This window comes from Gouania willdenowi, chromosome 3, assembly GCF_900634775.1.
Source record: "Gouania willdenowi chromosome 3, fGouWil2.1, whole genome shotgun sequence".
In the NCBI taxonomy this organism is placed as follows: Eukaryota; Metazoa; Chordata; class Actinopteri; order Blenniiformes; family Gobiesocidae; genus Gouania; species Gouania willdenowi.
The window spans coordinates 38,970,868-38,986,303 of record NC_041046.1 but is presented as its reverse complement, the minus strand read 5'-3'; the positions used below and the strand labels follow the sequence as shown (position 1 = coordinate 38,986,303).

Here is a 15,436-nt window from a genome sequence, read left to right as displayed (position 1 = left end):
TAAATCCGATACGTATCCAATTTTTTGTAATGCAATGGCCGAGACGCTTTCTATCCGACTCCTACGTCATCACCATGTGAAAACCAGGAGTCCCAGGAGAAGCCGTGTAGAAAAACAACAGCCATAGCGGAGGATGCATTAGAAAGTGTATCTGCCCGACACACAGTCCTACACTGGATGCCTCCATATTTACTTCTGTAAACACAGTACGTAGTTCCAACGAGTTGCTTTTTGTCTTAGTTTTGAACAGTTTGTTAAGTTGAGGTTTTGTTTATTCAGACAAGGTTTTTCAGGAAATTTTGAAACATGTCGGGAAGTGAAAATTTCTTGAAAAACTTTGTCCGAATAACTGAAACCTCAACTTAACATAAAGACACCGTACGTGCCTGCCTGGTCAAGGGTCACCTTAGGACCTCTTCTGTGCATGCGCGTCACTTCCGTTCATACTCCAAACTGATTGAAGACGCATTTAATATGCAATATGAACGATCACACAATAGTAGTGATTTAGTACTTTCTCTTCTTGCTCTCACTATCTTCGTCCACCTTGCGACTCAATGTGTCACAAATTGTTGCAGCGCCACAAACAGGTCGAAAAAATGAAAACTGAAAGAGAAAGCAAAACATTTCAGACAACGTGGGTTCATTTTACTGTTTCTCTTCTCACAGCTTATCCCACCTGAACAGGTGAGATATTTGCTAGCAGTTCATTAAAGGGTTGATTCAGACCAGTACAAAAATCCTATTCAGTTGTGAAGTTACTTGATGGCCTTATAAGGAGCATTTATGGTGCTTTAACTTTCCCCCAAATTGTCTTTGATCCACCTGCTGGAACAATGGTGTTAAATCTGATCACAGGTAGATTTATCACGACCGAAGATCAAGGAGTACTTAGAATAATTAGAGATCAGTGCCCATATTCACAAAGCATCTAAGGCTAAAATTAGCTTTTAATGAGTGCTTTTTTGTCCTTTCTCTAACAACCAATCACAGCTTTTAGCAGACTGCATCATACTTAACAACTTCTCGAATCACTTTTAAGCATATTTATTCTAAGATAGGAAATCTCTGAGATGATTTTGAGAAGCTTTATGAACACAGGGTAAGTTGGGACTTTGGGGAGCGAGGTTTAGAGAGCCTACGTCTCATTGGATAAGGAGTTCAGCCTTCACCGTGTTTAAAGCCGACTGTAACTAAAACGTTCTGAGACATTTTGAAGGAAAAGCGGCTTCGGTCCAACTCTTTATTTCGTCCTCTGTTAGAAAGCAGAGGAAGGAAGTTTGAATTCTTGAGTCTTGTTCAACGCTGGCTTGTCTCCTCGGGATGCAGACAATGTGCAATCACTCGGTGGCGGATGGTTATTCATCTGGTTGGCGTCGTCTTCGTCTTTCTCTTCCTTCCACAGCCGCTTGTACTCCTGCTTCAGCTCTTGGTACGAGCGCGAGAAGGTGTGGAAGATGGAGGTGGCCGGAAACGCCATGATGAGGATGCCGCTCAGGATGCTGGTCAGCGCCACAATCTGTCCGGGGATGCTGCGTGGGACCATGTCGCCGTAGCCCACTGTCGTCATAGAGATGATGGCCCACCAGTAGGAGGCCGGGATGCTGCTGAAGCTGTGGTGAGGATGCACGGCTGCGAACGGCGCCAGCTCGCTCTCGGCCAGGTGGACTAGAGGCGAGTAGAGGGTGACGGCGACGCAGACGAAAAGCAGCAGAAGGCCGAACTCACGCATGCTGCGCTGCATGGTCAGCCCCAGCGTCTGCAGGCCCAGCGAATGGCGAGCCAGACGCATCACGTACAGGATCCGCAGAGCTCGCAGCAGCCGCAGGATCAGGCTCAGCTTGTCCAGGTAACCTCGGCCGGAGCCCATAATGATGTCCTCCTGAGACTGGTCACGTACGTCCACCACCAGAGACACGTAGTACGGCAGGATGGCAATGGCGTCAATGATGTTGAGAGGGCCGCGTGCGAAGGCCCACTTACTCTGAGCGTTGATGAAGCGCAGCACAAACTCAAGGGTGAACCAGGCCACGCAGATGGACTCCACCACAAACATGCTGTGGCACTTTAGGGAGCACTCGCCCTGCAGACACACACAGAAAAAACATTAACCTGATGGAACAATGTAGAAGGTCATTAGGTGACCCCAAGCATGTTTAACCCTCCTATTATTCTCATAATTACAAACACATTTTAACCTTGAATACATAAATAACCCCTTGATAATGAAACCTTGACCTGTTCTCTAGCTCCACCATCAGGTTAAACTTTTAAATGAGTTAATTTGTCTTTTATAGTTTTCATCCAAATCTTCTCAAATTTACAGACAACATTAATGACCACAGGAGTATGAACTCTATTGGTTGTGGTGATGATGTGACCTTTCCTGCAACGCCACCATCAGGTCAAACTTTCAGATTTAGAGTTAGTGTATCTTAGAAATCTTTAATCCAAATCTTTTCTAATTTGGGGTGCACATTCATGATTCTCACAGAATGAACCCTATTGATTGATGTTGGTCTTTCTATTTTTGGAAGGGATTGTTTCTGCTGGAGGGTCAACACTCTCATTCTCATCAGATGACAATGCCTCAAAATCAGGGTCCTCCTCATAGGTGGAGTTTGAGATTCTTGCTAGAGGGGCCAAAAGAAAAAATATAATAAAATGTTTGTAACATATACAATAATGCAAAAATGATTAGTAACATAATTGATAATGCTGACTACCAAAACTTGTGTTGATGTGTCGTTTAAAATTGTACATTGATGATTAAATCTGGCCGGCGGCTGCTTTCTGCTTCATTTTTGCTGCAGTACCATACATGAACTTCATCATTTACATTGTGAAGAATAAATGCGCAACAGAAGAAGAACTAACCTAAAGCTTCAAAACTTTGGTACTTTGGTATTTAATTGAAAACTTATGTGTTAGAATCAAAGCAGTAGAAAACTATTTTATATATATTTTTTTGAATGAATTTGGGAAAACAGTAATGACACAATTATTCACCACTAGGGGGGCGGTGCAGTGCTCCCCCGGCCCTCTGCAGCCTCCGCGTATGGTCGTCCTCAACACAGTCCTATGTCTCAGATACATTCGCCTCTACGTCACGTTCACTGTGAAAGAGCTGTTCCAAAACCTAATTGACAGTAGACCTTATTCCTACAGGACATTTTCTTGAGAGAGGGAGAGTGTGCAGACTGCAGTATGCAGTCAAATTGACCCCAAGTTTAATAGGAGGGTTAAGGTCAAAGGTCAGCAAGTCACTGAGATGCTCAGGGCGGAAGAAAGAATCCACTCAGAAAGGTTGAATCTGTCGGGGTGAACCACGGGACAAACACATCTCTCAATGAGAGGAGTTTACTTATGTAACACAGAAAGATGTTAAAACACTTTACACTGTGAGTCACACACACACACATGCACACACACACACACATGCACACTAAGTGAAGTGAGAAGGGGCCTCCGCTTTTTGATTATTTTGACATGAAACACTAAAGCACAGTCTGTGGGCATTTATTGAAACACTTTTCTGTCGTCAATATATCCAAAAATATTCAGTGTGAAACACTCTTAAACAGCTTTGTCTGTTTATAAGACATGAAATCCATCAGTGGGAAATAACACAGTCCCTGAACACCTATCAAATACACCAGTGTTTCTCAAATGGGGGGTACTTGAGAGAGAGAAAATGGGAAATTAACAAATAAAAGCATTACAAATATGGGGTTTTATAATGTTTATCTTTAGTTAAAAATGATAATCATAATGAAGATGATATAAACTATCTTGATTAGAACATTAACTGATAATACAAGGGTTTGTCTTGGTCCAACACCAGGTGGGAGATGACAGAGATTTAATAATAATATAGAAATGTGGGATTTATGTGATGGAGAAGATATCCTCATCCCTCAGAATTGAAAAGTCTTGAGTAAATGGACTGAGTATGTGAAACCAATCAGATCTGATTTTGTTTGATTTAACTTGTGCTTTTTGTAAACCGTCTCTTTTTTTGTGTGCGAGAATATGGTGGTATGAGTGGGTGTGCAACCCAGTTATGTTCTGTTTCTCATTGTGTTCAAATGTAATATTTTACAATATGTAAAAGAAAAAACACGGAAGATGGACAGAATCACCTGAAATTAACTATAACTATCCTTTTCTATATTTTGAAGTGAATATTGTTGTGAATAATGTTTGTGATGGAAATTTGCCTTTCTAAATTATTTTTTTTTTTTTTTTTTTTAAACGCTGTAGTTGGACAAAGGGGGCACTTGCATTCAGGAATAAGAGAAAGGGGGTACTTGAGCCAAAAAGGTTTGATAACCACTGAAATACACAATTGAGGAATAAATATAAACACTATATCATCTATGGAAGAACTGTCATCTGTTGGCGCAGTTATGAAAACCAAAGTTTGTGGCCAAATCTGGGAATCAATTTTGAGAACACTAAAAAACATTTTTGTCTGAGCACTTTATTAATAAAAACTGTGGACACGGACAGTCTTTGACACCCATTGTTTGTTGGCACTTCTGAACTGTTTGCTGTGGAGGGAAGTTTAAAAATGTTCACCGTGATGGCCAACAAACGTTTGTCTTCAACCCATCTGCACGGTCGATGGTGTCTGAAATGTGTTTTGTGAGAATAGAGGCTTTCCTGTGCTTTAACGGGATCAACATTAAAGTGTGCGATCAATCTCCGCCTGCGAGTGAATTTGACGAGCGAGTGAAACAAATTGGAGCTTTTAATGAGTGCCAAAGGCAGGAGAGGAAATGACGGCTTTTCAATCAGACTCCATTCTTTAACTGCGCCTAATGAGACTTTCCTCAGACGGGAACAGGCTGAAAGGCAGCTTTCATTAAGAAGTTAAATCAATATGTTTGATCCAGAGCCCGAGTGCACACTGTGTAATCAGACAAACTAACTCAATCTCGAAACTAAAAGGAGGAAAATACTTGGATTAGGCTGAACTCCACCCAGAAAAATGACCGTGGCTCAGGTGGTAGTGGGTCGTCTTCTGATCGAGAGGTTGGGGGTTCGATCCCAGTACCTAACTATGTGTCGAAGTGTCCTTGGGCAAGACACTGAACCCTAAGTTGCTCCCAGTGGTCGACTAGCGCCTTGCATGGCAGTCCTGTCCTACTGGTGTGTGAATGTGAGAGTGATTGGGTGAATGAGCTGATATGTAAAGCGCTTTGAGACTGTTTCAGTGTGGTGATAAAGCGCTATATAAAATCAAGTCCATTTACCGTTTACCATTTGTTCTAAAAACTCTGAAAAAAAAAAAAAACAAAAAACCCAGAACTTGACTGACAATTGTCCCAAGGAGCAAAACCCAAAGTAGTCCCACAGGAGTGCACAAGTCCAGTCCTGGAGAGCTCCTGTCCTGCATGTTCTAGATGCTCCCCTGGTCCATAAAACATGATTGTAAAGCCTAGCTTGTGATCAGGCTTTCATGACGACGCCATCATTAGATTCAAGTGTGATGGAACAGGGAGACATCTGAAACATGCAGGACAGGAGCTCTCCAGGATAGGTCTTAAGAACCCCAAACGTAAAAAATACTGTCACCTACAATCAAACTCATAATCAAAAGCAAAACCCACAAGATAGACTAAATCAGACTACACAAAACAAACAAGTAACCCTCGGACGTGATGACCAGCTGTGATTACAGTAGAACACCAGAAAACAGCTTACTAAACATAACGTGAGTTCTCCACAGGAAAACTATTCCTAAGCCACTGAAATGCTTTTAATGAATGAAGCTTTGATCTGCGTGTCACCTGATCTAATCAAGACTATTTGTTCCATCGGCTGCGCTTTGTTCTTTAGTGAAGCCTAATGACACACAGTGGCAGTACCTGAGTGTGTTTACTTTGGTTAAAGTCAAAGACACAGTCTGTTTGTAAGTCAGCGTGTGTGTTGTGAGACATACCAGAAACTCACACAGCACTGAAGTGTGTGAAAGTGAATTGATCTGAAAGCTCAAAGTGGAAAAAGACAAAAACACTCATTGTTTCAGCTCAATCCCCTTCAGCTGCACAGAGCTTGGTTCTTGTCCAGTGGTTGCGTAACAAACAATGATGCTCATAAAACTGTTGGTTTAAAGTGCACATTTAAGCCTTGTTTGAATACACTAAAAGGCCTTCAGTGAGTGAAGTTCTGTTCTATTTCTTCACTAAGGAAAGAAACACTGTTGAATACAGTGTAATACAACTCTCTAACTGATATGGTTTTCCTGTCAGTTTGGAGCGATTCCAAAAAGTTAATTGTGAATGCAAACTGAGTTAAATCGAGATTTGAACATTTTCAGCTGTTCTCCATTCATTCAAGCTGAGTCTTGGACTATCGCTTCGGTTTTCAAACTTTTTGGGCTCTAGTACCCCCTTTCTATTACTTCTGAATCCAAGAATCCCCTTTGTCCGACGACAAGATTTTGCTTCGAAAACTATTTAAAAACAAGAGCATAATGGTGGAATGAATGATAACACATTTTGAAGAATCTCATTTTGTAAATATATGGAAGGAAACAGTATTTAGTTCAGTGGTTCCCAACCTTTTTTGGATCATAACCCCATTGTGATATCAAGAAATTCTGGTGAATCCAAAGGCATTTTTTATTTTTCCAGAATTAGTTTTTGATCATGTTTGAGCTCAGATTATTTATTTTCTTTTACTGCATTTTCAGAAATTTTAGGCGACCCCATTTATACACCAGGCGGTCCCGACCCCAAGGTTAAAAAACACTGATTCAGTGGCTCCTGAATAGATTTATTTGCATAGTTTTTATAATTTCCGGTCATATCACGCCTGGGGTGGGACCAAGACTGACACTTTATTTGGTAAATTTCCACTCTCTCTCAAGTACCCCTGTAGTGCCATCGCGTACCCCCATTTGAGAAACACTGCGCTATGAGATTTTTTTGATATTGTTTTTATGAAAATGTGAATCAGCTTCATGCAGTTTTTTCTTTAGTTTCTATCTCATATAGTTCTAGTTTCTTTTAGCAGGAGTTGTTAGTAATTCAAAAGTCGAATAATGTCTCCAAGAAAACTCAGACATCCAATAATTAACCAGATCAAACTACCCACCCTGGTTTCCTCGGCTCTGAGGTCAGGCATGGTGCTGATGCACAGGCTGATGACGGTGACCATCACCATGACGATGGACAGACAGGCGAAGATCTTGCCGGCAAGTCCCGAGTGAGGGTTTTCCACCACCTCCCGCAGCAGTGGGATCAGCTTTCGGTAACCCTTCTCCGCCTTCCTGCAGCTCTTTTTTAGTCTTATCCTCTTCTGCCGCCATTCCTCCTCCTTCCGCTCCCGCTCCGCCCTCTCCTCCACACGGGTGATCATTCGGCGGCGGCAGCAGCGCTCCATGTGTCCCGGGTCCACTCCCCAGTAGTCCAACTCATCGTGCAGCGACACCGCACACAGTTCTCGAAGCAGACGCAATTTTCCCGCCGCCAGGAAGTTAAGGATAACCCTGAAAGCAGTTGGGTTTCGGTCGAAAAAATATTCCCGTCGAGTTTCGTCGTAATCGTCGCAGAGATGGGCGATCTCCTCTGGTGTGGTGCAGAACCGCAGGCGTCCCAGTCTGCTTTGGGGAAACTGGTCCAGGGTGCTCCAGGGGAAGGTGTAGCGGTTTCCCCCGACATTGATGAGCACCTGCAGGGTGTGGTCGACCACGTGTGAGGCCTTGGGGTCACGAAGCAGCTGAGCGCGCTGGAAATATACGCCTTTGAGGGTTTCAGTCTCAGGGATCTCCGTGAAGAAGCGGTCCAGGCTGCTGTCGTCACTGCTGATGGAGTAGGCGCTGAAGTCATGGTTGGCATTACTGATGATGGGCATTCTGATGATAGGAAGTGGCAATCTTTACATTCGCCTGATAGGAAGTAATAGACTGCAGAGAGGCCAACGAACTGCCAAGACACAAAAGGAAGATATTCAGTGGTTTTGTGTGTAGAAACACATCTAATCCTCAGAGTAGTGCATTTAAAGCGGAGTCCCTCAGAGCTCGGTTCTGGATCCTTCTGCTGTTCTGCACAATCCAGAAGGAAAGTTTAGGGCAACCACTTTCTTTTGAAATCCCCACTGATGTGAATCATTTGTCAAGTTCCTTTATGGGCTGAGATTTGTGCTACTAGAAACTGAATTTGAATGGTTGGTTTTGAATTTGAAAGTAACAACTTGAAATTGAATTTACTGTTTTGAAACTGAATTAGTAACTCTAAATTGTATTTTTTCTTTTTGAAAATACACAGCCTCAACCGGCCATAACAGAGTTTTTGTAGCCGTAAACAGGAGTTCCATGAATCAGTGATTGATTGCTCAACCGTGCGGACTGGAAGTGTGTCTCTGTCTAGTGAAATTGAATTTGAGAAGCAGAAATATTTAGGATTTTTTTCAACAGGAAAAAACACAATTTCAAGCTACGAATTCCATTTCAAAACAGTAAATTCAATTTCAAGGTGTTACTTTCAAATTCAGGACCAAGTATCCAAATTCAGTTTCTAGTTGCACAAATCTCAGCCCATATTTCTTCATCATTCTTTAATCAAGTTGACTTCACAAAGGACGCCTACCTTTAAAACCTTCTTTAAAACATGAAAGAAAACAACAACAACAACAACAACAGTCAAGGTAATTTTTATAAACATTGTGAGGGAACTTGACTTGCTGAATGTTTACCTTTCATTCTGAGCTGGAATAACTATAAACAAGTTACTGTTGTAATTAAATACAGACATTAAATCAGTTTGTAAAGAACCTTTGAAAATCTAATTTCAAGCTTCCAATTAAAATAGATTCAGTCCATCCTGAAATGAGCTCCAAACTCATCATTAAACCAGTTTAAGAGCAAGTTTCTATCCACCCTGAAATAAACACTATAAAAAGTCTCTGTGATCATAAAACAAATCTATTACAATTCATAGAGAATCTGTTGTTTGCATTTTTCTGCCGTGACATCCAATAATTTCACACCGTCCTTGGTGTGACTCTGGTCGACCTCGCTGACTCGAGACGTGTGAACAACTCTGGGAGGTTAAATCATTTGAAAGACCAAAAGCATCTTTGATGGTTTCATCTTCACATTAGAAACTCTAAAACGCACAAAGAGCCGAGGAGCTGAAGAGGTTCATGTTTTCACACGGCTCTTTGCAGGAATACCTCAGCTGGTCTCTCAGTCCAACCTTCTTCTCACCTTTTTCTGTCTTTAAAATCACCTCAAAACTGAGACTGGATCCAAATGGAAAGAATCCAACAAAGAAACATGGAAAATATATTCAATCTGCGGAGCTTCGGCTGAAATGAGTTTCTTTTTATTCATAACCTCAAACATTGCACAACTTAAGACTGAAGGAGAATAAATTCTGAATATTCAAGGGAAGAAAGGTAAAAAAAAAATATACTACAAATCCATTTGCTCCGACCTTTTTTCCACGTTCTAATAATGTTTTGGCTGTTTGTTAAAGGGATCCTCCACTTTTACAAGTTTGGCCTAAAATCTTTTAAATGTCCTTGTGCCTATAAGAAAAAGCATTATTATGTACCATATTTGTTTAATTAACTTTTAAAACTACTTTACAGTTTTAGAGCCTGTGTTCCTCCATCTTGAAATGACATAATTGATGATGTCATAAGACCCCACTGCCTGTAAACATCCCATAGTTTTTTTTATTGCAGTAAAGTCTGCTTTTTAGATCATTTAGCAGATTTTTAGATCATTTAGCAGCTTTTTAGATAATTTAGCAGCTTTTTCGATCATTTAGCAACTTTATATAACATTTAGCAGCTTTTTTAGATCATTTAGCAGCTTTTTCAGTCAAAATGATAACTTGTGCTGCTTTCGGTTGCTCTGAAAAAACAGGAAAAGTTAAAGATGCCACTGTACCAGTAACCGGATTTGTTTGTCTTCAACACGCCGTGATTTACTCTCTAACCCTAGCGGTCACCGTTTTTTTTTTTTTTTCAGGTCACAAAAGTTTTTATTCTCTTTCGGTTAAACAACAGGTTTACATTGACATCTTTAAATTTTCCTGTTTTTTTCACAGCATCCCAAACCCATTTTAGCATGTGCAACTTTACAATCAGTGCCCCATATAAACATAAATAAATAAAAAGATCACATATTATACATTTCATCACATTTATGAAAAAAATTATTTTATTATTTTGTAGTTTCACTCTTGGACTGGAAATACCAGATCTAATGTGGACAGATTGTATCTGAGGGTTTTTTTTAATCATGTTGTAAATGTGAGTCAGTACATTTTTATATTTGAACTGTTTTGCACTCAAATGTTTTAGGGGAAATATATTGTCTGACACCAACTTGAAAACCTGAGCTAAACAAGAGCCAGACACTTAAAAAGGATAACTCTTGTTGATAATATGTACAGTATGTGTGCATACTGTGATGTTTATGACTTTAAAGGAGCATCAATCAATGTGCAGTGAGATCTCACAATGGTTCATCATCAATATTTCCAATGCGTATTTTATTTTTATTGGTGTGTTTTGCACAACTCTATGTAGATCAATGTTAAAACCTGCACAGATGATTCAAAAGGACACATTTTCTACTGTAAAGTGTAAATAGTTATGTCAGGCTCTGAATCTAAAGTGGAAATCAGTCCGTCCTCTGTTTTATGAGTCATGGGTTAGGGACATAGTCTACTTTAGCAGATTAGAGCCAATCAAACTCACGCTGTGGGTTTGATTACACAGTGTGTGTCAGTGTGTGTCAGTGCTAGGATTTTTCTGGTGCCCTATAGCCTACATCAGTCCTGTACATCAGAGCCTGCAGTTTCTGGTCCTTTATCAGGCGTCTTCTTGACTTCCAGCAGGTTTGGGCTCAATTACATTTTTCAGTTACAATTACATCTTCAATTATCCATGTTCAATTGCAACTCAATTACGATTACAGTCACCAGCATTTTTTACAATTACAATTAACATACAAATATATTTTTATCCTCAGAAAGTCAATTACAATTACATTCTCCTTTACTAAAGTTCAATTACAATTAATCACAATTACTGAGCCTTTAATAAATAACCTTTTTTTTTTGTTGTTTTTTTGTTTTTAAGTATTTTTAATCAATAATTTGTATCAATTACTAGACATTTCAGGCGACCCCATTTAAATTCCTGGCAACCCCACATGGGGTCACGAACCCAAGATTGAAAAACCCTGGGCTAACCTTGAGTTATAGATTTGTTCTTCACAGAAACACAGCTTGTAGCTTTATGGACGCATTCAATGATTAATGTAATTCATTTGTTTGTTATTATACTGTTTATAAAGTGTTTCTTAATATATTTATTTATTTATTCATTATTGTGTAACCTTTAAATGCATTATATCTGCCATAACTGTTATTTTATTATGGTCTCACAGGCTCGGGGGTTTGGTCTTGTTAATTAAAACTGTTTATAATGTGCTGTAAAAAAAGTAAATAAATATGTGGAATTTTGGACTTAACAGAAGGTTGAATAAGAAGTCTGGTCAGATCGTTCTCTCTCCGTGTTGGTTTATCTTTAGAACCAACAATCCTGGGCTCATATACTGAAAATATATTATAAAAGTGAGCAGTACAAAGCTGACATGAAACCAAATGTCATTTTTTTACATTATGTTTAATGAGATGCAAAAATAACGTACTTATGCTAAAACAACTATCTATCATTTGCGTATTCAAAAAAATAGATATTATGTCGTTATTTGAGGGGCACAATGCTACACAACATACCCTCACTTTAGTCTATATCACACATGCACATATATTAGATTTCTGACGACATATACAGAGGAAGGCTCTCATTATTGCTTGGACATGATTCATTGTGTTAAGATGCATTCTAATAAGGTAGACATACTGTAAAGTGCATTTTTAAAAAGGACAAAATGTAAATGTGGGCAATACTAGACACTCTGCTGCAAAGAAAAGAATCTGATTATCTTCAGAAGATTTCTGTTTAATTACTAATGTATTTGAAAATAAAAGTCTGCAGCATCATTAATCACTAGAAATCAGCTGTAAAGCAGCTCTTGTTTTCAGGATGATATCCATTCTTTCATCACCTGAAGCATTTATTCTTGCTCAGGGTTCTGGACAGGAAAACATGAAATATATACACACTCAGCCATTTTAGAGACCTAAGATGCATGTTTTTGGATGGTGGGATGTAAAAACCAATGCAAGCATGGGGAGAACCTGCAAACTCCACACTGTAAGAACCCACGTGTCCACCTCAGGGCTTGAACTCTGCAGGATCTTCTTGCTGTGATGAAGTTTTATTGGTAAAATAATTCAGTTTCTTTGTATCTGTGTCTTTTTAATGATAATAAGGCAGTGAAATTGAGACGGCTGAAGTTAGAGGAGTCCCATGTCTATGCAGCGCCAAGTGTAAAGTTGTGCATGCTAAAATAAACAGCAACTTTTCACAACATTTAGCAACAAACCACGTTTAAAAAAAAATTTTTATGTTACTTTTGACCAGATTTGCGGCAATATTTGTGATATTTCTTTCTCGTAAAAATATAATGTCAATATTATATCTAAATCTAAATGTTAAGTCTTATATCTAAATATACATTGTAGATCTAAATCAAAATGTTAAATGTTAAATCTAAATGTAAAATGTTAAATTAAAATTTTAAATCAAAATCTAAATAGAATAAAATAGACCTTTATTGATCCCTATAGGAGAAATTCACATGTTACAGCAACACAATACATAGGAGAGCATATGTGGGACGAACATAAACAACAGCAATCTAAATTTAAATGTCACGGGTGAAATGAAATATTCAGCTATGCAAACTCAACAGAAGTCCCAACATAAAAGCTCAATCTGGTGAATTTGCATATTAGCTAAATATTTAGTTTCACCATTGAAATTGAGATTTAACGTTTAGATTTAAGATTTACATTTACCATTTAGATTTAGATTTAGCATTTAGATTTAACATGTATATTTACTATATTATTATATTTAATAGTTAACATTTAAATTTAGATTGAACATTTACACTTAACATTGGCATTGTATTTTTACAAGACAAATTATCAAAAATTTCACAAGTATTGCTATAATTCCGGTCTAAAGTAACGTAACATATATATATGAAATAATATTATTATTAATAATAATAATAATAATAATAATAATAATAATAATAATAATAATAATAATTCACGTACCGGTACGTTTTTTGAACGTCGTTTGTTGTAAAAAAGTTGCTGTTTGTTTCAGCATTCACAACTAACGGCGCCCCATAGATGTCGTTTTTAAATGAAATAATAATAAAAACAGTTTGTAGTGTAATGGTCGGAATTTACTGACTGACCTTTATTAAAACCTTTGCTTCATTTCTTCAGTGTTTCCTGTATTAAAAAGAGTCCGGAATGGTTGAAACTGTCCCGGTGATGGAGGAGCGGCGGAGGCTCCGGTTCAACGATCCGCTCTGAACTTCAGCACCGACGGACTCTGTCTGTCTGTTTGTCTGTCTGTCTGTCTGTCTGTCTGTCTGTCTGTCTGTCCGTCTCTGCGCGTCCGTGCGTTTAAGCGAAGAGACGCACCTCAAAGCCGCTGCTGGACCCTCATCATCATCATCATCATCATCATCACCATCATCATCATGTGTCAGCATCTTCATCCTCATCCTCATCTTCACCCAGCGCCTCCCTCGTGCTCTGACAGGCTGTCTGAACCCGCTCAGAGGAAGAGGAAGAGGAAGAGGAAGAGGAAGAGGAAGAGGAAGAGGAGGATGGAGGAGGAAGGTCTGGTGCTCGTGGGCTGATTTGGTCCATGACCATGAGGAGGCGTTGGTGGTGTGAACATTAGTGAGAACTGAACATCCAGAGACCTCCACCACCAGCTGAAATCAGTCCAGGACGTTTGAAAAACGCCTCAGGTGAAATAAGAATCATCCTAAATCCTTCAACATATGGGTCGAGACCCAAAACAGGGTCACGGCTAATCTTCAGGTCATTGGCATGAGCAGATGAGATGATATATTTATTTAGTCTATTAGTCTTTATCTAAAAGGCTATTAATTATTTTAGTTATTTATTTTAAAAAGTGCAACAATAAAGAAGAAATAAAAATAGAGCTTATATGAAAATACATTTTTTAAACAATGTAATATGTAATATATCAGGGGTTCACAATGATTCTACCCTCGTTTGCACTTCCACGTATAAATAATATACAAGCTACTGTATGTAAGGCAGGCACTGACAATATCCAGCATATTCACTTTCCATTTCCTTGATTTTGTGACCAATTTGTGTTTTAAGGTGCACTCACATCGAATGAGACTGAAGCGACTCTGGCGACTAGATTACATTCAAAATCAATGTGAATGACGCGACGTCAAGCGACCTACTTTCAAGCGATGTGACTTGCGCGATTTCAGGGACTAGATTGCACGACTGAGTCGCTCATAGTTGAAAACTTGGAACCTTTCAACCAATTTCAAGGGACAACTTCTCCGTCCTTCACTGTGTGTAGAGCTGAAGGCTGCAGCCCTCCCTACCGCGGCATCCTTCTCACAAGATTACGCAATATCAAAACCTCACAGGATGTATCATCGAGGGTACGAGTGGTATCGCGACTGTAGGGGTCAGATTTAAAAAGATCCCCACAATCTATGACATGCCAGATTGTTGTAGTTTGTTTTCATTTTATGTATTCCTATTGAGTTAAAAAGGTAATACCCAGAGTAACTACAGTATGGAAGTATGTTCAGAGGTATAGTTGAATAGCCGAATGTTTATTTTTCCAATTAAAATTTTTTATTTTCCAAAAATATTGTATCGTGTCGTTATCACGAGCACGTTATTGTCTATGGTATTTCATAGAGTACCCACCCCTAGTATTTAAAGGTACTGTGGAGGATGTTATTTTGGCTTCAAATTCCAGGTGGATCATCAAGACTATTGCTCCTCCTAATTGTTAATCATTCTGACGTGAGGCCGTCATACGTGTTCGTCCCTCGCTAGTTTTTGCTTGCTGCGCATGCAGCACTTTCAAGTGTTTATGTGTCTCGTGAGCTATACGGTTTCAGCCATTCATTGAAGCTCGCCGTTCTCACTGGATGCAAATCTTCTTTTGGAAGCTTGTATGAGCGATGCCGACACCAACTTGTAAACAGAGCTGTGCACGAGGAAAACTAGGCTTGTGCACGCTCTCTCGCACACGTTTAATAGGCGTTCCCTCTTGGGAGCAGGTAGGAGTGTTGCGCATTTGGGAAAATCCTCCTCTGTACCTTTAATAAAAAGATTCAGATCCATCTACTTCAGAAAGACCAATGACTCCCTCTAGTGGTGGGAGTTACAATGACAGCAGCACTGTTGGGAGGCAGAAAACAAAGAAGAAAAAAGGAGACATACTTTTTTTGCGTCTGCTGGAC

The 15,436-nt window shown here is 39.4% G+C and overlaps 1 protein-coding gene across 2 annotated transcripts; it reads right to left on the bottom strand.

Annotated features, from left to right (window-relative positions):
* Positions 1 to 144: 144 nt before the first annotated feature.
* On the bottom strand, positions 145 to 13,831 carry LOC114453938 (potassium voltage-gated channel subfamily G member 4-like). 2 transcript variants are annotated; one of them, XM_028433969.1, is made up of 3 exons: positions 13,370 to 13,831; positions 7,105 to 7,934; positions 145 to 2,083 (listed from the first exon to the last, which is right to left on the bottom strand). In XM_028433969.1, exons 2-3 carry the CDS (start codon positions 7,861 to 7,863, stop codon positions 1,259 to 1,261), a joined length of 1,584 nt encoding a protein of 527 aa, XP_028289770.1. In that variant the 5' UTR covers positions 7,864 to 7,934; positions 13,370 to 13,831; the 3' UTR covers positions 145 to 1,258. The 2 variants fall into 2 exon arrangements, with proteins under 2 accessions (XP_028289770.1, XP_028289781.1); XM_028433980.1 differs by having other exon boundaries at positions 13,602 to 13,831.
* Positions 13,832 to 15,436: the final 1,605 nt, after the last annotated feature.

Coding starts and splice junctions, on each gene's coding strand:
- LOC114453938 (XM_028433969.1), bottom strand. CDS start 7,863: ATGCCCATCATCAGTAATGCCAACCATGACTTCAGCGCCTACTCCATC. Junction 2,084..7,104: donor TCAGAGCCGAGGAAACCAGG/GTGGGTAGTTTG, acceptor GTGTGTCTGCAG/GGCGAGTGCTCCCTAAAGTG.